Source organism: Syngnathoides biaculeatus, chromosome 4 (genome assembly GCF_019802595.1).
Source record: "Syngnathoides biaculeatus isolate LvHL_M chromosome 4, ASM1980259v1, whole genome shotgun sequence".
Taxonomy (NCBI): Eukaryota; Metazoa; Chordata; class Actinopteri; order Syngnathiformes; family Syngnathidae; genus Syngnathoides; species Syngnathoides biaculeatus.
In genome coordinates this window covers 29,475,233-29,496,344 of record NC_084643.1, presented here as the reverse complement: position 1 = coordinate 29,496,344, position 21,112 = coordinate 29,475,233, and the positions used below count along the sequence as shown (strand labels likewise).

Genomic DNA, 21,112 nt, shown 5'->3' with positions numbered 1-21,112 from the left:
CCTATCGTGTGTATTAGATTGGGAGCTACTGTGGATGTAACAACAATCAATAGATTTTATGTGCAGGGTGGAAATACATCACAAACTAGACAGCTCGGATAAACAGTTGTGGATCATAAAATGCTGCTTGTATGTAAAGTGACTTAACTAGCGTGTCTTTTAGGTGTTTGAAGTTGTGAAACATCAGGGTGTGCATATTGTTTCATTGGTGGCCAGTGCTATTTGAACCATTGCCCAGTAAGTCAACAAGCAGAGCAAAGGGATTTTCATTTTTACGGCTTGCATTTAATTTTGTCATCCATATTTCATTTTATTGCCTACTCAAGTTAAATTGAGAGTACTCCTGGAATGCACATTGTTTTGATGAGCATTTAGGCCATTATGTTTATAACTTTGGTGATGACAAAACGTGCTCCATTTTTGCACGACACATATTAAGCAATAATAAAGTCATTTTGTGTAGGTCACATTTTTTACAGAGGCTAACCTTGTTGGGATGCAACCAGACAAGTGTGTTTGCAGCCAGTCAATAGATCTCTTCTATTTACTGCGACTGTTTTCCCTGAAGATACAAAACAAAAGGATAACACCCGAGTGGAAATGGTTTGATAATAGGATTCTCTTCCTCCCTTTTGCCATTACTCTGGTAATCACTTTTGTCACAGCGTATAATGGGAACAGAATCAAACAAACAAACATATGCTTCTTTCCCGCCATGACTTACTGCTTGTTATTCTGATACAGAGAGATGCTAAAGACTGTTGATTCCATCAACTGAAGTTCATTTTTCATCGACAGTTCAGTATCTTTCTGCACGGTGCTCATATAGATTTTATTTCAATTTTTATCATTGTACTTATCCCTAAAATTCATGCATGCATACTGGCCACCGTTTTATTGTGGAGTCCCAACCAATCAATATGATTAGCTCTAGATCACATCCTACTGATGAGAAGAAAGTGCCCAGCCTTTGGAAATCACGGATGCACTAAACTTTGTACACTGGTTCACTCAGTACCAAATTAAGGACAGTTCTTTTAATTTCCTGTAAAAAGACAAAAACAAAATAGGGAGTGCACTTGCTGTTTTTGCTACAGTGCTTTTCAGTGTGTGTCCAAATTATTTGGCAAACTGGGTACTTGTTCATATCCTTTTTTGTGCATGTATATCCTCTCCCCCAGGAACCAGTGATCCATATGTCAAGTTCAAGATTGCAGGAAAGGAGGTGTTCAGGAGTAAAACCATCCATAAGAACCTCAATCCAGTGTGGGATGAAAGAGCAACTCTCCTGGTGGAAAGCCTGAGGGACCCGCTGTACGTCAAGGTACAATCTATGCGTCAAGCATCAAATGTAGTATACTGTATCAGCCTATCTTGAAAAAATGTTTGTTGTACCTGAACAAAATAGATTTTCCTTTTCAAATATGTTGAAATATTTTATGTCCAGAACTGTATCTCCTTGTTTTTTCAACCTTTATGTCTCTGTAGGTTTTTGACTATGACTTTGGACTTCAAGATGACTTTATGGGCTCAGCATATCTTTACTTGGAGTCACTGGAACATCAGAGGTCTGATTTTTTTTAATTTTCTTTTATTTTTGTAATTTTCTTTTACTCTATTGTGTTTTATATATTCTCCTGACCATCCGTTACTTGTAGTCAGTGCATTGTGTGCTCCATGCTCACATCAAATTATGAAAACAGCTGTTTTTCAAAAATGACAAAACAGATTTTTTGAAACCTTAAACACAAATCTAAAATTTCAAACTACATTCAAAAAACCTGACTCTTCCAGCAAAACCAAACTACTACGTCTAAACAGACCTCAAGTAAATCAAAACAAAAAGTACCACTGAAAAGGCATTATACATAAGATAGAATAATGGAAATACAAAAATATGTCTATAATGTTGTGGAAATCATGTTTAGTGTTAGCAACAGAAAAACATTTTTGCAAAACTGTTTAGAACTTATAGTGAGAAAAAAATACAAAAGTATTAGCCATAAAAGCATAATGGAAAATGGATGTACTGAAACACATTTTTGTGTCCAGCACTGGATATACTCATAGTGTAAACATGTAAGTCATTAGAAATGCAATTACCCGTTCAAGTCTCTGAGTTTTCTGACTAAGGTGATGGGTATAGTGAATATGGTGAGGTTCGGCTGCAGTGGCTGCATTCCCGCTTCCCTCATTGTCATTGACACTTGTACTTTAATTGAGTGTTACCTTTGCGACGTGTGCTTACACCATTGTGGAACATAAGTGCATCCGTGTGCAAACTGAGTTGTCATATGTTTGCAAGTTGTCTAAATAGGTGTAACTCATGCTTGGGGTTTTACCAGAAGAGTTTAATAACCACGTTCAAGACACTCTGGATTTGGTTCTGATCATCGGGGTTTGTATTTACGCAAGTGAGAAATACTGACGCCCCGCTTCAGTAGTTTAATAAGCGGTGTCTTGCTGCCCTCTTGTGGAAAGGTTTGAAAACACATACCTAGAGAACACGAAATCAATCAATCTATCTATCTATCTATCTATCTATCTATCTATCTATCTATCTATCTATCTATCTATCTATCTATCTATCTATCTATCTATCTATCTATCTATCTATCTATCTATCTATCTATCTATCTATCTATCTATCTATCTATCTATCTAGCTATCTAGCTATCTATCTAGCTATCTATCTATAAATCAGCCATCCATTCATTATCTGAGCCGCTTATCCTCACAAGAGTTGCAGGAGTGCTGGAGCCTATCCCACCTGTCATCGGGCAGGAGGCAGGGTACACCCTGAACTGGTTGCCAGTCAATCGCAGGGAACATCGAGACAAACAGTCCCACTCACAATCACACCTGCGGGCATTTTATATTCTTCAATTAATCCACCTTTTTGGGATGTGGGAGGCAACCGAAGTGCCCAGAGAAAACACATGCAGGCACAGGGAGAACATGCAAACTCCACACAGGGGGTGGAATTTGAACCCTTGTCCTTAAAACTGTAAGGCAGAAGTGCAGTCAAAGGCACCATTCTAAAGCATCTTTTATTTTTGTCACATTGTGAAAAATACATTCTGTACTCAACACATTTCTTGTTATAATTTTCAGATTTAAAAAAAAACACCATTTCACCAAATAAAAATTCAATATTGACTTAACTGTAAAATACAAATATATTGATGATGTTTACAATAATCTTCTTCTTTTCCTTTCGGCTTGTCCCGTTAGGGATCGCCACAGCGTGTCATCTTTTGCCATCTTAGCCTATCTCCTGCATCTTCCTCTCTAACCCCAACTGCCCTCATGTCTTCCCTCACCACATCCATAAACCTATTTATTTTTATGTATCACAGCATCTGCAGTGATGCAGACTTTGTATCGGTCCATTGTGGTAAAGAAGAAGCTAAGTCAAAAAGCAAAGCTTTCAATTTATTGGTTGAGCTACGTTCCTACCCTCACCTATGGTCACGACCTGTGGTTCATGACCAAAAGGACAACATCCCATATACAAACGAAATAAAGTTCCTCCGCATGGTGTCCGGGATCTCCCTCTGCGATAGGGTGAGAAGCTCGGTCATCCAGGAGGAGCTTAGCGTGGAGCCACTGCTGCTCCTCATTGAGAGGAGCCTGATGAGGTGGCTGGAGCATCCGATTCAGACTCCCTAGTGAGGTGTTCCGGACACGTCCTACCGGAAAGAGACATGCTGGAGAGACTATGTCTCCTTGCTGGCCTGGGAACCCCTTGGGATTCCTCCGGTAGACCTGGATGAAGCTCTTTCTAATTTTACTGACCCCGGAATCCAACCTCAGATAAGCAGCAGAAGATGGATGGATTTTGTTCTTGCTATTTGAGGATCAAACACTACTGTCCAGGAATTTTGTATTTCATATTGAGGGAAACGAACAAGCCAATTTCATCAGCCATATTTCACTGGCATGGTGGATAACCCCAGGTTCTAATCCGGTCTACCTGTGCAGAGTTTGCATGTTGTCCCTATGCATGCTGGGGTTTTCTCCCAAATTCTCAAAACATTCATGGTAGATTAATTGTTGTCGCTAAATTGGTGTGAATGTGAGCGCAAATGGTCGTTTGTATATATGTCTTTGGCTGGAGACAACCCCGCCTCTCACTAGAAGTAAGCAAAGATGGGCACAAACACACCTGCAACCCCAGTTGGGGTTAAGAGAATGGATGGATGAATTTTAATCGGCTCATAGAATTCAAATAGGACCCCTGAGCGGGTCGAATGTCGCCTGTTGGGGATTTTACGCTAAACGAAATAAGTTAGACAGCAATTTACCCCACATAAATGAAATTTCTAAGGTTATGACGTTAATAGTGGCCAAAGAAGACCCTCTATATATTATTAAATACTTATTTCTATTCAGTAGCATCATACTGTTTAGGCTTTGGCTGTGGATGCACTCATTGTATGGCATCCTGCAGGACTTATTGTTTGAAATTGTGGATTTAATGAGCCTGTATTTCTGTACTCCCTTGTAGAACACTGGACGTTACCCTGGACCTAAAGGACCCGCATTATCCAGACCATAATCTTGGCAGCTTGGAGCTTTCAGTCACTTTATCACCACGAGAGGGAGACATGAGAGATGCAGTAAGAAAACTTAAATGTTATCAAAGTTATGTGAACATTTTGGCTCCCTTCGTGCTCCGTTACTGGAAAGTCATCAAATCAACGAGCGCATTACTGTAAACACAAACGGCAATGTAATTAACATGTCGGTGTAAAAGTTTCATGTTCAAAGAGCACTGGATATTTGCCCATGCGCTAGATTCTACCGAGTTGCTTTTATTTCTGTTCAATTATTTGTCTGCCTAATTGGACCCCTGCATGTTCGACCCAGAACAAGGAGGAATCATGGGGGAAATACTTTATTCCTTTTGATCCGATGTCTTAATTTTGCTGCTTATTTAGTTCTGCAGCACAGAAAGTCCACACTTGACATAACACGTAAACTCTATTTAGGTTAAGCACCATTTTGGTTTGCTCCAACTGCGAAGACAAGAGTACAAGGTTTGTGTATTTTGATGGCAGTATCTGTTGTTATCTATCAGGTTTGAGGGGGAGGCGAAAGATTCTGCTGGGGAATTATGAATTCTTTGACTTAGAGCTTCTATAGAATTTACATTTACTACAAAAATAATCAAAACATTGTGTATGATAAATCCTCATCAGCTCATGACAAACCGAAGAATACATCCAGTATTGTAAAAACCTGTCAAATCCCTCAGATTGAACCAGTGAGTCTTCAAAAAATCCATGCAAAATTCTAAAGTAGAATCATGGCTTGCTTTTGGTTCTTTAGGAATTAAAAGACAAAACTCTATCAATGAAAATAGATATTTTTCAGTGTGTGCATCTTTGTGTTTGCAAACAACACACAAGGCAAGTTGGTCCTGCCTTATTCCCATGCATGACTGACAAATGCCTCACTCTCCTAATCTAACCCCCCCAAACACCCACCCACCCATTTTCACACTCATGCTCCTCCTACCATTTGAGCAACTCATGTCGCCTTCCTTCCCTATAACCTGTGCCCCTGCAGCTTCAAGTGGGAAACAGTGGGGGGTGCTCTGTAACCGCTTTGTCTCATTCACAGACCATGCTTTTGAGAAGGAACTGGAAACGATCTAGTAAGGTAAACTAAAAATGCATGTACTGTAATTTATCCAACCAACACTTCTGCACCTCACCTATACCCTCACTTATTTCACTGGTGTCCTGGTGGTACATGGATGGGTTGTCTCCTTTTCTCTATCTTGTCATCCCTCTCCCTCCTCCATGCTAGTGGCAGCATTTCTTTCATGGTTAGCACTGTCAGTCCTTTATTTTCCACAAGCTGCAATATAAAACAGATTGCTGTTCCACGTTTTTGAATGACCGGGGAACCTTTTCAGTTTTTCCTCAAAGTCCTCTGATTGACAAACTAAATTTATGTCAAAATATGATCCATATTTACTTTTGCAAAAATATAATTCAATGATTGAACAATATTTATTATTGAGTTATTATGACCATTTGCGTGTTTTGTGTTTTTCAGGCTTTTTAATTAGAACCATTTCTATGAGGTTTTTTTTTTTATTTTTATAATTGATCAAATGTTGTGGGTTGCTGCCACTGTTATTGCTTTGCAGCTTTTGTGTAAGAAAATAAAGCTGTTTTACATTCAAGGAGCTCAAAGGGGTCATGTATGGCAAATCAACTGTGCTTGTAAGACTGCATTTTGATCGACAATGCACGATGGTTTTAAGAGCAATTGTGTATGTCTCTTGTGGCTGTTAGATGAACAGAAAGAAGCATGATTTCCTTTCTGCTTCTTCATATTGACTCATGCATGCAGCATCTTGTATGTTTTGCATATCACACAGAAAGTGAAGGTATGAGTTTAAAGTGGTATTTTTGACGTGTTTAGCTTAGATAGTCATGTCAAGGTAGTTAAAAGTGACTTTTGCAAAGTTGCAACACAAATTCTCCATTCCTAGGTGGACAAAAATACTGAGACACCAGCATGAACTGACAAAGGGAAGATAATATGTTTGGTTTTAACTCCTCAGCATCCAATTGTGTTTAATGCCCCTGTAAACTTAACAAAATTGTTAGATTAGTTTTCCTAACAACACTCCAAATTTGAGTGATGAAAAAAAAATTGCCAAATATATACAGTGAGACTTCAAAAGCGGTACAAACCTCCCTCTTAAACACTAAGGGTGTGTCTGCTGAAATCACACACTGCTGAAAACGGAATGGTACTTCATCTATCACACATTGATACATGTGTGAACCACAAAAATATATGCCATCAGCTTGTCCCCACCAACCAGATTGTGAGTTTAGAGGCTTCCGGGAGTCCTCTTGACCAGTCAACGGGTGGTGGGATCATTGGCGCCATCACCTCCTCATTTGGGAATTTAAAAATGACAACAAGCTTTGTTGTAAATTGTGGCATTCAGAGAAGAAGCATTTTCGGTGTGGTGAGATTTAGCTAGATTTATGCTGTTGTGGAAGAAAATGGGCCGAGTGATAGCAACAACCAAGTAACTCACTATTGTGCAGGATAACCACTGAAGCTGTTGTTGACCAATCCTGGCCTCAAGAAGTGTCTATGCCATTTTCACAATTGAGACTGTTCCAGGCTATTCTTCATTTTGTCTTTTCAAACTGCTCTAAATTGGACTCTGCCTCATGAGAAAAAAAAAAAAAAATATCTGCATTACCAGATCATTGGTAACCTTTCTTTGCTCAGTGACTCACCATACTGTGTTTTTAGGTTTTTATGTCACACAAGTATTTTCAAATGTCTGTTGCCGTACTACACCAGCTCCAATTACTAACTACCGGTATTTGAATACCTTGTGTGTTGTTCACATACTTGGTGAATAATTAGGATTAAGATTCTGGTGCTCAAGTTGTTTTATAGTGGAGGAGATTATTCTGGATGACCAATTGCGTTTTCAGTGAAGCCCACCCAAAATCTGCAAAAATGCAATTGTGAAACATCTTAATGCTACAATACAGTACTACATGGTTCTCAATCTTTGCACATTTTGAACATTCAAACATTTTTAGATGTTTAAGATTTTGGAGGTTGCATGGTTGGTGCTGGTTCATAAAATTAGACCTAAAGGACCCACATTATCCAGACCATAATCTAGGCAGCCTGGAGCTTTCAGTCACTTTATCACCACGAGAGGGAGACGTGAGAGAGGCAGTAAGAAAATGTAAATGTTGTCAAAGTTATCTGAACATTTTGGCTTCATTCATGCGCCGTTACTGGAAACTCCTCAAATCAACGAGCAAGTGCAAAAATAAAATCAAATTAAATTAAAAATAGAGAAAATGAAAAAAAACATGAACACATTTCAAATGATAAAATATAAATTCATTCCTGTTTTGAATTATATTATCTCAAATCAATGTAATGATAATTTTTAGAGAAATGGAGAAAATTTCAAATGTATGTACGGTACATGTAAACTTGTTTTAGCTATGTTAATTACTTTTACTGACAATAAATGAATTAGAAATCATTTAATTGAATAAATGAGTGAAAAGTAAATGATAATAAAACTGTTTATTTTACAAATAAATTATTCTCCCTTTTAAATCCAATCATAATTATTTTTTACTTCATTCCCCAGTTGTGAAAATAAAGAAAACATTGTTAAATCTATGTATACAGATACTTAAATATTAATAATATTCAACCAATCAACTAAATGAATACAAAATTAATTAAATAAAAATAATAACTTGAAGCAACCCTGAATCACTGTACAAAAGACCTCAACTGTGTTTAGACTAGTTTAAATAACAGAGGGGCCCCCTGTACCTTGCCCACCACAAAATTGGAATTGTCCCATTCTGAGCTATTGTGTGTTTATTATACTGTAATTTAATGCATGAAACCCAAAGTTTCGTAGACTTTTCTTTGTCAAATTTCTCCTTCAAACAGATTTCCTCATCTCAGGGTCAACTTCTTCTGAGTTTCCAGTTAAACCTGCTAGCAGGCTCTACGCCTTCCCCGAATAGTTAACACAAAATTAGAAGCACAGAAAATGTCTCAACTGATAAATCAGTCAAGAGTTCATCTCAAAATATTTGTTCTGTACATACATTTTAGTGCGAAACCAACAGCTGGTCTGGAGAAAGACCATCTCCTTTCCGCTTCCCTCACAATTTTGAGACACAGATACACATTTGGAGTGTGTGCCTGGTTGAAGCCGGGCAGACGTCCTGGTGTATTGTGCCTTTGAAGTCTGCGAACTGGGCCACCCCGCCTGCAAGTCGGGAATACTGTATGTGCAAACACTAACGAACTAACTACCTCTCCCAGAAAAGGCGCCACTCTTGACTCCCTCCCTGCCTTCTTGCTTGGCTGCAAACAGTGCACAGTTTTATTTTTACACAAACTATTTTTTAATGAAGTGTTGAACATGCATTACAAGATGCAAACTCTTCAAGAAATAGTTTGCAATAATAATTATGAGTCAGAGACAGATTAAATCCAGGTCTCTATCTTCACCACTTGGCAATTTCTTTTTTTAGCACTTCAAACATTTTTCTTCTTCCAAAGGGCCTATAAAAGTTCAACTGTGTACGAATATTATAAAAGTAGATTTGTTTGGAGACTTCCAGCTCCCATGAACGTTACTGTGCATGATCTCTCTCCTGCTGTGCTCTGGCACGGAAATACGGATACTTAAAGTAAATAGCCCTTGTTTTTTTGCGATTCTTTTTTTCCCCCAGCAACCAGAAATATGTAGTTACAAAACAATGAAACAATGAGATTTTTGCTCGAGTACAACATAATGGTGACCCCGAATCATTAGCATACAATGCCGTACGACATAAATTCAGTTGTAGAAATTGGCAGACGTGGAAGTATCTGCATGGGAGGTTAGCTGAACCGCGAGGAGCCATTCGCAGTGTTTAATGTCTGGAGAATAGAAATTAAGAGGCTCCGTCTCCAGATCAAAGGGCTGTGCTTGTGAGGCAGGGTTTGTTCGGAGTTTAATGAAATTCATCTGCAAAACAAAAGCTATGCTAATAAATTCGCCCTAACAAGGAAGAAGATGGATGAAAAGAGGGGGGAGGGAGAAATTTGTTGCAGTGAAGGATATTATAATGATTCAAAGAGAGGTTAAATAGGCCTGTAAGTGGTGGGAAAACAGACTTAAATAGGTTGGCTTGACACGTTATAAGATGGGGTGCTAAAATTAGATTTGTTAGTTGCTCTGTCTTTCAAACCTATTCTGGATTACACAGGAATAAATTACAGTATTAAGTCTTGCTTTTCCATTGTACTTTTACCTGACATAAAATGATTCCTACTGCTGTTTCAGACAAGAAGCTTTACAATGGAGTTTCTGAAGCTAAGCTACTCCTTTCATGCAGATGACGGCAGCTAGCCTGTCAACGCTCACACAATGTGCCTTTTTGTCCTGTGATTGACTATCGACCAGCTTGAGATATTTTCTGCATATTAAAGGGTTAATGTGGTTAATATTCTGTTGTGTAGTCAAGTGAGTTCACGTGTGTTTCGTGTCCATCATTATTTGCCCTTTCCCAGTCAATAAAAGGCCCTGAAGTTCAACATACTTCCTGAATATACGTACATATGTATTTCTGCCCATTTACGGTTGTGTGCATTTTGTGTTTGCCCATGACAGTGTCAGAGTATGCGCCTCTCAGATGTCCACAGGAAAGCTCAGCTGTGGCGGGGCATCGTCAGCATCAGTCTGATCGAAGGTCGCGGACTCCAGCCCATGGATGCCAACGGCCGAAGCGACCCTTATGTCAAATTTAGGATGGGGCACCAAAAGTACAAGAGCAAGGTAAACACATTAGTGTCCAATAATACAGTATATATTTTTTTTCATATAAACTGTGACTTGTGCACTATATAATATATTCATGGAATTGCATTTATTATTTTTTGTGGACTTAGACAATTCCAAAATCACTGAATCCTCAATGGAGAGAACAGTTTGACTTTCACATGTACGAGGAGCAAGGAGGCTATGTGGACATTACAGTCTGGGACAAAGATGCTGGCAAGAAAGATGACTTCATGGGAAGGTACAAGGGTCTCATTCAGTCTTCTAAAATATTAATTTGTTCCCCTCACCAGGCCTTGTACAAGTACAAAAGTGCTGTCCAAGTATGGTACATTACCAAAAGTATTCGCTTAACCTCCCTTGACTCACATGCGCACTCTACTTCTTAGTATACTCTATACGGTTTATGATGACCTCGGTCCACCCTTTGGAGCTATGACGCCTTTAACTCTTCTGTGAAGACCCTGGACAAGGCTTAGGTGTTTTTGATGGGAATTCTTGAGGGGACATACAAATGTTGGACAAGAAGGTCTGGCTCTCTCTCTCTCTGTATTTGTCATTTTTGGAAAAGACAGCCCTAACTTTGCTTATCTTAAGGAGGAGGAGATAACACGGGAGGAAAAAAATGGCAATGGGAATATCCCATACTAATTTCACAGAAGCATTTTGGAGTTTGAATTCATTTGTGAGCTTTCTACTACCAGGAAAACCACCTCGAGGCGTTTTTCAGGCTGAGCTTTGAAAACAAGTTTGAAAGCCTCCTGCAGAGACTTCTTGGGTTATCATTTTTCTATTGGCTGAATGTTTGGGATTGTGGGGCACCACAGTTATTATGGCTCCCTCCATTTTTTCCCTGCCATCTATAAAGCCACCAAAACACCACTCAGAAATCCGTCCACCAGCTCCTCTGCCATTGGAGAAGCTTTTTGACGTCACAACATCAAAATACACTTACACAAAACACGGCTATACAAAAAGTCCTTGAAAATAGAACAATTGTCTGTCTGTTCACACGACACTGAGCATCAGACACCCTCGGCTTTGCCACACACATAATGAATAGAAAAGCTGAGGGTGTCAGACACTTTGCCAAGTGTGTGAAAAGGCCTTCAGTCGCTGCTATGAATCATTCCACAAGAGTTCTATCGGGTTGAGGGGAGCCTGGCATTGTCCAAAATCTGTGAAATATTTTGGACAATTCCATGCTCCCAACTTTGTGGGAATAGGTTGGAGATGGCAGGAAGACCTCGTTAGGAGAGTTGGGGTAGTTAAACTTGACTGGTCTGAACGAAGCCCTGACTTGAACCCACTAGAACACCTTTAAGATGAATTAGAGCAGAAAGTGAGAGCCATGCAGGCCTTCTCGTCCAACTTCAGTGTGTGACCCCACAATGCAGCTCTGGAAGAAAATTTTAAAAAAAATCACATAAATACATTCGTAAATATTTTGGAAAGCATCCACAAAAGAGTTGAAGCTGTTGCAAAAGGTGAACCAACATCAGATTAAACCCAATAGATAAAAAACGGGATCTCACTTCAGTTCATTTTTGAGTCAATGCATGTGAATGAGTACCTTTAGTAAGTAAATTGAAGAAGTTTTTATTTGTTCCAACCACAATAATCACTTAATATAATCTCAACAGCCCTCAAATGCTATCTAAGACAGTACATAATACAACATTTGACAGTTAATATAATATACAGTATTGTATGATATAAAAGGTTTCTCACCCCTGCTTTAGACCCCGGAAAGGGTCATTTGTGTTCACACATGGAATTTCTGTATATTTTGCTAGGTTTATAATTCTGTTGTCAGTGATAAGATGTACAGTATTTCAGCACAGCCTGTATGTGTGTGCTTCAGGTGTACAATCGACCTCTCCCTCCTCAGTAAAGAACACACACACAAACTGGAGTTGCCACTCGAGGAAGGCGAAGGTGTTTTGGTGATGCTGGTGACGCTCACAGCCTCCGCTGCCGTCTCCATCTCAGACCTGTCAGTCAACGTGCTGGACGACCCGCACGAGAGGCACCAGATCAAGCAAAGATATGTGGGTTGTTACTTTTTATCTACATTTTCAATATTACCCGCAAGTGAATATATGTAGAAAATTTAAGTCCCAAATAGACAAAGTGGAACATCTAAGGTGGAAAACCATCTGTGATGTGGGTTGTCTTATAATTTCAATTAGAAAATGTTCTCTTGGCCATCACTGACCAAATACACTTGGAGTTTAACCTCTAACTAACTTTTTCACTAACTTTTATCGTATATTTTATTTTTAAATTTAGAACTTCATGCCGCCTAAAAAGTATATATGCTAAAACAATCATGATCATCACAATTTACTCACAAATATACTAAATCAATCCACGCCTCAACCCAAAATGCGATGAAATGGTCAATTTGAGAAATAGTTTCAAGTGGGAAAATACAAGGTTGTAAGAGCACTATATCCATCCCACCCGCCGGTTTGATTCTTAGAATGAGATTCACACACTTATGCTCTTTGTCCGTGTTGTGGATTTATCATAAAGCAGTTGACTCAGTAGTCAACTAGTTATTAGTTAACTAGTTGTTAGTCGTTGTTGTTGTAGGTGTTGACCCAGTGTGTGTGTAAAACGTCATAACCCTTGAGTCCCTAATTATCGGCAGGTTGGAAGAAGTTGGCCACTTGCCTCACCACTGCAGCAATGCCGTGTGATCAGAGGGGGGAGCTCTATGACCGCGAAAACCCACTCTGGGCCTCTGCACTCTCAAAATGGGGGGTTGGAGTATGTGTGTAATAGAGGGCGAGAGGTAAAGGCTGAGGGTTGCACTGGAAGGGAAGGCGTGTAAAATGAAAAGAAAAAGCTATTTCACCTCTTTCACAACTTGTACAGACCCCATTTTTCTGCTCGGCTGAAGGCCCAATCTTCCTTCCTTCATTTTCCTGCTTTTTTTTCCTCCTAACCACCTTCTTGCTACCTTACTTCCTATCACAGTACCTCACTCAGCATCATCATCTCTTTGTGTGTCTGCAATGTGGCCTCCCCGTTACGTGATCAAATGGAGACTTTGAGGTATCCATCCATTAAAATAATAGTAGCCCTTTTCCCTGCAAAAGCTGTCTTTCAGTTACACAATTGCACAAAGCTACACTTTTTTAAAGAGGGCTGATAAGATGTAAGTACCACCACTAATTTCGAACATTTCTGTTCCCAGACCACTAATCTGCCCATCCAAATGTGTGTCTTGCATTTTTAATCTTCTGATAAAACCCATACATTTATCTGTATGTAATGCACAGATCACGAGTATTTGGAATCCACAAATACATATTTCATTTTGACTTCAAATGTCGGTCATATGTTGAACTAATTTGATTGTTGGGTGTTGAACTACTTTGCATTATACTGTGAGACGCTTGTCATATTGTGGCTCCCTTATTTTCGTATCCATGGGAGTGGGTTAATATTAAAAATATCGCTTAGGACAATTCAGTGTGATCCTATACCGCTACAAAGTACAGCCCTATAATATACATATTCTTCTTCTGACCTTTATATAGTGAGTGCAAGGAAGAATTTGTGATACATCTCTTATTTTATGTATCGGCACTCATAGGTGTACCGCTCTGTAGAGAATATTTCACGTACTCACATACAGTACATACAGTGTGTGTTTGTAAGTCGCTTACACATGTATTTCAACTGGAAACTACTTTAAATGCAGCAAGCAGCATTGCTATATGCAACATGGCGCAATATACTCACTTAGTGACAATTGCCTTGGATGTGCTATTGCTCACTGTAACCTTTCCTTCATCGCTAATTACTGCTTCCCAGACGTGCAGGGAGACAGCCCGAACAGGAGAGGGAGAGATTTATGTATTATGATGGCAAAGGAGCACACACACTAATGGCTCTTAATGGGCCTGGGGTGGCCACGAGAAGGGTGGATGAGGGGAGGAGGAGGACATGGTGACCTCCGCTGAAGAGTGGTGGCACCCACATAGACACACACAAACACACACGTTAGGATAAAGGACACAAGCAGACAGATGGTCATATAACAAGCTGAAAGGAACTATCGTAGAGGCAGCAAACTTTGTGAATATGTGAAAACCCATCACTGCGTATTCACTCTATATGATAAATATAAAATGAAGCTGATACCGATGAAGAAGTAGCAGCTCTCAATTTCAGTTTTAGCAGGTATATTGTCCATCCATGCATTTTATTTGCCGCTTATCATCACGGGGGTCGCGGGGAATGCTGGAGCCTATCCCAGCTGTCAATGTGCAGGAGGCGGGGTACACCCTAAACTGGTTGCCAGCCAATCGCAGGGCACATAGAGACAAACAGCCACACTCACAATTACGCCTAGGGGCAGTTTAGAGTGTCCAATTCATGTTGCATGTTTTTGGAATGTGGGAGGAAACCGGAGTGCCCGGAGAAAACCCACACAGGAACGGGGAGAGCTTGCAAACTCCACACAGGTGGGGCCGGGATCGAACCTGGGTCCTCAGAACTGTGAATCCAACGCTTTGCCAGCTGATCCACCGTGGTATATTGTTTCTTGAAAAAAATAAGTTTATACCTGAACTAGGTTACATACAGCTTATAACTGGTAACATACAATGCCCATAAATATTAACACACCCAATTGCTTTTAAAAACATTTAGCAATATAACATTTTAGGTAAACCATCTGTCCTTCATCATTGGAGTCACTGGTGAGCTGGAGCCCATCTCACTTGGGTTTTGGCAAGAGTAAACCCTGGATTGGTCATCAGCCAATCACAGGGCAGATATACACAGACACTCAAACTCACACCTCTTCTTCTTTTCGTTTGCCCTCGTCCCATTAGGGGTCGCCACAGGGCATCATCCTTTTTCCATGTAAGTCCATCTCCTGCATCCTCCACTCAAACATCAACTGCCCTCACGGTTTCCCTCACTACATCTATCAACCTTCTCTTTGGTCTTCCTCAAGCTCTCTTGCCTGGCAGCTCTGTCCACCTTCTTCTTCACCTTTACTCCTCTACCAAGATACTTACGCTCTCTCCTCTAAATGTGTCTAATCCATCAAAGTCTGCTCTATTTAATCTTGTCTCCAAAACATCTAACCTCAGTCATCCCTCTGATGAACTCTAATCCTATCCAACCTTCTCACTCCTAGAGAGAACCTCAAGATCTTCCTGTGTACCACTTCCAGCTCTGCTACCTGTTGTCAATGCAATGTCTCTAATCCGTACATCAAGCCTAGCTTTACCAATATTTTATATAATTTGCTCTTCATCCTGGCAGAGACAACTCACATTCACACGTATGGAAAATTTAGTCTTCCTAAGAGGGCAATTTTGGGAACGTGGAAGAAAGCCCTTAGACAACTTACACAACCAAAATATTAGGAATTGACGTTTTATATCAATGTTTTTAACATTTATCCAGAGATCCTACAATATGGTCACACCAGAGCGATAAGAAAAGACACCTTTGCCCAGTTTTTCTGCTTGGGAGCTCCGAGGTTGTGGAGGGCCTGTGCCTGGCACGACAGCATTCTGAGCGGCCACAGTGACCCTTGTTGGCCGTGGTTTCTCACAGCATGGCTCAGGTTCTCTGGAACACTTTTGCCACGGACAAGCCACATCCCAAAACGTGTAATAAATGGAGACTCTAAATTGACCACAGGTATGATTGTGAGTGCGAATGGTTGTTTGTTTCTATGTGCTTTGCAAATGGCTGGCAATTAGTTCAGGGTGTAACCCGACTCCAGCACTCCTGCGAACCTTGTGAGGATAAGCGGCTGGAGAAAACTCACGCAGACATGGAGAGAACATGCAAACTCCCCACATTCGGGGCAGACATGAAACATTTGTTGTAAAAAAAATCTATAATAATAATAACAAATATAGTTACAGTGGTATCCCTCTGTCACTCAGCACTAACGCATTATTTTCTTACCAAAGGTAGCATTTGTCAAAGTTTTTGCATTACATCTCACATGTCATGGTTTGGTTAATGTACATTTGGTCGTAGATTAGTTGACCGTATTCATTTTTTTTTGGGTGAACAGTTCAAACATTTTATTTACATGTATGTTGAATTTAGCTGCATTCTTTTAAGATGCTTTGTGTGTGTGAGTGTGTTTGTTTGCCTTTACATATGTTTTTATACAATTTAGCTTTGATGAAATGTGACAAAATGCAAAGATGAAATTGATTCAGAAAACTGCATGGTTTCAATGTTTATTATTGGGTTTTTGTCCTCTATGGCAGAAATACATGAGAGTGACTGTGTGTGACTTTGCCCTTTAAGCTTTCACTTTTGTCCCCATCTGTTCCTCCAGCTTTTTCATCTCTTCTATAATTGTCACTATAAAAAATATACTGTAGCCCAAGTTATGTTTCTGGAAGATGTGTAGAGGAAGACAACTTTCATTTTCTTCTTTCTATTTGCTTTTATCTATTGCAAGGCTATTGGGGGATTTTTTACACCAATCAATAATCGTGGTTAAGACCAAAAGGTCCCTGCAGGGTGTCCATATAGTGGAAAGACGGGATCAGTTGAGAAGTGTTTTTCGAGTTAGGGTTAGAGACGTTATTTATAAGTTATTTACAAGTACTTTTATAGTGATATTTTCTTGGTTAACTTACTTTAGTACTGCTATTTACGATATGTTGGGTTCAGATAGTACTCAGACCCCTTTAAAGTTTCCAATTTTTGTTATATTTCAGCCATTTTCCAAAATCGTGTAAGTTCATTTTCCTCATTGATGTACACACAACACACCATATTGACAGAAAAAAATGTAATTGTTAAAAATGTTGCAATTAATTAACAAAGAAAACCTAAAATATCACATAGCGCAACGTAACGTAAGTATGTACCTTAGCCCTTGTAAAGTACCCTTTGCTGTCACAATCTTATATTTAACGCGGCCCACGTGGATGCTATCCAGTTCCTCTGATCATCCTTGAGATGGTTTTACACCATCATTGGAGTCCAGTTGTGTTTGATTATACTGATTTGACTTGAACAGGAAAGCAACACACCTGTTTATATAAGACGTTACAGCTCACAGTTCATGTCAGAGCGAGCGAGAATCGTGAGGTCAAAGGAACTGCCTGAAGAACAAAGAAACAGAATAGTAGTGTCTGGGCTCAGGTTACGAGTTGGACCCAGTATGCAGAGATGAGAGAGAGGACAGCAGGTGAAAGAGTGTTTATTTTTGTGATACATGCTTGAACCAAACAAAAAGGTACTCTGAGAGCAAAGATCCAGGGTTGGCAGGCTTCCAAGGAGGATCACCCTGGCAGAGTAGGGGTCGGGTTGTCACAGGGCAATGGGAGGGGAGCACAGGTTTGCAGGGAGTAAAGGCAGACTGGGGGCAAAGAGCTAGAATGGGTTAGAGATTAAATCACGAGGTCTTCGGGAAGCACACGTGGATAATGTGGCCTGGCTACAAACTCGACATAGAACATTGACAGTCTGGTGACATGTTGGAGTCCCACTCACTGTGGGTTGAGACCAGTCAGGTGTCATTAGGCCGATCGGGTGCAGCTGCTAGACCCCAGTACGTCAAATCTTCAAAAGACTCATGACCCCCCCCAACACACACACACACACACACACAAAATGGCAGTGCTTCAGGGTGCTGAAGAGGCAGTCCTGCCAAGTGGGAAGACACAGATCTGGCCAAGGTTCCCCAAAAAAAACTCTGCTGCACTTAAGGTTCGTAAGAGCACAGTGGCCTCCATAATCCTTAAATGGAAAAGTTGACCGTCTGGCCAAACTGAATAATTGAGGGAGAAGAGCCTTGGTGAAACCAAAGATACCTGTGGCTGAGGTCTAGAGATCCAGTCGGGAAGTGGAACAAAGTTCTAGAAAAGCAACCATCACTGCAGCCCTCGACCAGTCAGGGCTTCGTGGAAGAGTGGAAGTCACTCCTCAGTGCAAGACACATGAAAGCCCATGTGATGTTTGCTAAAAAAAAAAAAAAAAACAACAAAAAAAAAAAAACCCTGAAGGACTCTAAGATGGTGAGAAACAAGATTTCCTGTTCTGATGAGACTAATATAGACCTTTATGATCTTAATTCTAACCGGTATGTAAGGAGAAAACTAGCCACTGTTCATCACTTTACCAATACAGTCAAACATTGAACCGTGGTGGTGGCAACAGGACTACTGGTTGCAATCAAAGAAAGATGAATGAGGCCAATATGGGAATATCCTGGATGAAAACCGTCTCCAGAGTGCTCAGGACCTCAGACTGGACCAAAGGTTCACCTTCCAACAAGACAAGACCGTAAGCACACAGCTAAAATAATAAAGGAGTGGCTTCGGAACAAATCTCTAAATATTCTTGAATGGCCCAGCCAAAGCATTGACTTAAACCCAATTGAGCATTTCTGGAGAGACCTTAAAATGGCTGCCCATCAATGTCAACCATCCAACCTGACAGAACTGGAGGAGATTTGCAAGGAGGAATATGAGATGATCCCCAAATCTAGGTGTGAAAATCTTGTTGCATAGCCATGTGTCAAAGCCAAATGCAGTCCACCGAACGACAGGAATTGTGGCATTTTACCTTAAATACGAATTGTGACAGGTAACAAGCAAATAGCAACATACTTAACTCCAAAGTCTGTGTAACGAGAGGTTTGAGTCAATGTCCAGATAAAAAGTCTTTCAAAATTGGGGAGACAGACCTCTTTATTGGAGGCAGGCGAATAACGATGTAGGAAGACAGCGTTGGCAATGGCAGATCAATCCACAGAAAAGTGGGGAAGAGTCTTGCATAGGCAATAAATTGACCAAAATCCCTCTTCACTTTGTCTTAGTAGTTGAACCCTCGACCGAGGCATATTTCTTTGCAACAATTCATATATAATTCATATATATTACACACTTAGCACACCACGCGGAGAGATGTGGTTGGATTACATTGGCTATGATGTCTCAAACTGTATTGTTTGTATTTTCAACTTGAGAAGAGGGCCATCATCACATCATACGCTCCTTCTAAGAAGACTTCATGCCCTCCCTTTGACTTGTTTTCATTTCTTAAATATTCTCACAAGTGTTTGTACCCTAAGAGAAATTATGCCTTTTCTATGTATAAAGTTTACACTCTGTCTCCCTTTCTCTCTCTCTCTCTCTCCTCTCTCTCTCTCTCTCTCTCTCTCTCTCTCTCTCTCTCTCTCTCTCTCTCTCTCTCTCTCTGTCTGTCACACACACACACGGCCTCCCGTCTCTTGTCTTTTACAGAACGTTTGGACAATGATATCGCCGGAAACAGGCAGAGTCTGACAGAGTTGGTAATAATGAATTAAGTCTGTAGCCTGGCCTGACTCTGAGATTTAAATTATAATTACTCCTGTGGGGACGGACAGGGTTATTGCCAGAGAGAGAGAAATAAATTGAAGTGAAGTGGATTTCCACTCTTGCTTTTAAGACACGCCGACATGCTCCTCAATTTAGCCTCAGTGTACCTGAGTGTTTGGGCATGAACAAAAGAACCAGTGTGTGCCTGCATGTGTGTGCGTGTGGCTGATAGGGCTGTTACTTTTGGATAAAAATGGTTTTGAACAAACACCTAATTCGTTTTCTACAATGTGGAATCAATAAACTTTGGGTCGTGACCAGTGTGGGTTCTCTCAGACCTGTATATTTGGATTAAATTGTTGTATCTTGCCTTTATACACTAACCTGTTTGCCCTGCAGTTTTCTTTCGATTATTGTAGGCGGATAAACGGGTTCTTATGTGCCCCCATAATATAGAGTGAATCTAAAAATTCTACAGACCCCTGTTCAAATGCCATGTTTTTGTGATGTACAAAAGTAAGGGCAAGATAAATTATTTCTATTTTTTTCCACCATTAATGTGACCTAATACCCTTATGCAACTCAATTGATTTTTAAGAAAAAAATATTTTTGACATTTAGTCACTCACATTTGAAAAATGTACAGGTGTCATGCTCACAGATAAAGTTGCGGGTGTGATCAGGGATGGAATCTCAAGACCTAAAAATAACTTACTGTCTTAATATAACATAACTGTAAATTAAAAATAAAATAAACAAATACATAACTAAAATAGAAAACAAAAATTTCAAACTCCATCCATCCATCCATCCATCCATCCATTATCTACCGCTTTTCTGGGTCGGGTCGCGGGGGAAGTAGCTTCAACAGGGATACCCAGACTTCCCTTTCTCCAGCCACTTCTTCCAGCTCTTCTGAAGGGATCCCGAGGCATTCCCAAGCTAGCCAAGAGACATAGTCTCTCCAGTGTGTCCTGGGTCGTCGTCGAGGTCTCTTTCCGGTGGGACATGCCGGGAACACCTCAGCAGAGAGGTGTCCAGGAGGCATCCGAATCAGATGCCCCAGCCACCTCATCTGGCTCCTCTCAATGCGGAGGAGTAGCGGCTCAACACTAAGCCCCTCACTCTATCTCTAAGGGAGAGCCCGGACACGCTGCGGAAGAAACTCATTTCGGCCGCTTGTATCCGGGATCTTGTTCTTTCGGTCACGACCTACAGCTCATGCCCATAGGTGAGGCTAGGAACGTAGATCGACTGGGTTTCAAACTCAGAAATGATTATTTCCAATTTCAATTGATAATAGTAGGACATGATATAAAACGATATTTAACATTTTTCATCAATAAAAATTCTTGACAAACTTTATCTGAAAAAATGTTAAATGTACTGGCCTTTCAAGGAATAAACACGAACAGTCTATACCCTCAATGTT

At 40.3% G+C, this 21,112-nt stretch overlaps 1 protein-coding gene across 1 annotated transcript in view; it reads left to right on the top strand.

The window, feature by feature from the left end:
* The window catches only part of LOC133499730 (multiple C2 and transmembrane domain-containing protein 1-like), a 119,424-nt gene that overhangs the window by 35,391 nt on the left and 62,921 nt on the right, over positions 1-21,112 (top strand). The window contains exons 3-9 of the mRNA XM_061818030.1: positions 1,182-1,324; positions 1,489-1,568; positions 4,511-4,622; positions 5,629-5,667; positions 10,199-10,363; positions 10,477-10,607; positions 12,231-12,417. Of these exons, the coding sequence (XP_061674014.1) occupies positions 1,182-1,324; positions 1,489-1,568; positions 4,511-4,622; positions 5,629-5,667; positions 10,199-10,363; positions 10,477-10,607; positions 12,231-12,417 (857 nt within the window). The remainder of the gene's footprint in view (positions 1-1,181; positions 1,325-1,488; positions 1,569-4,510; positions 4,623-5,628; positions 5,668-10,198; positions 10,364-10,476; positions 10,608-12,230; positions 12,418-21,112) is intronic.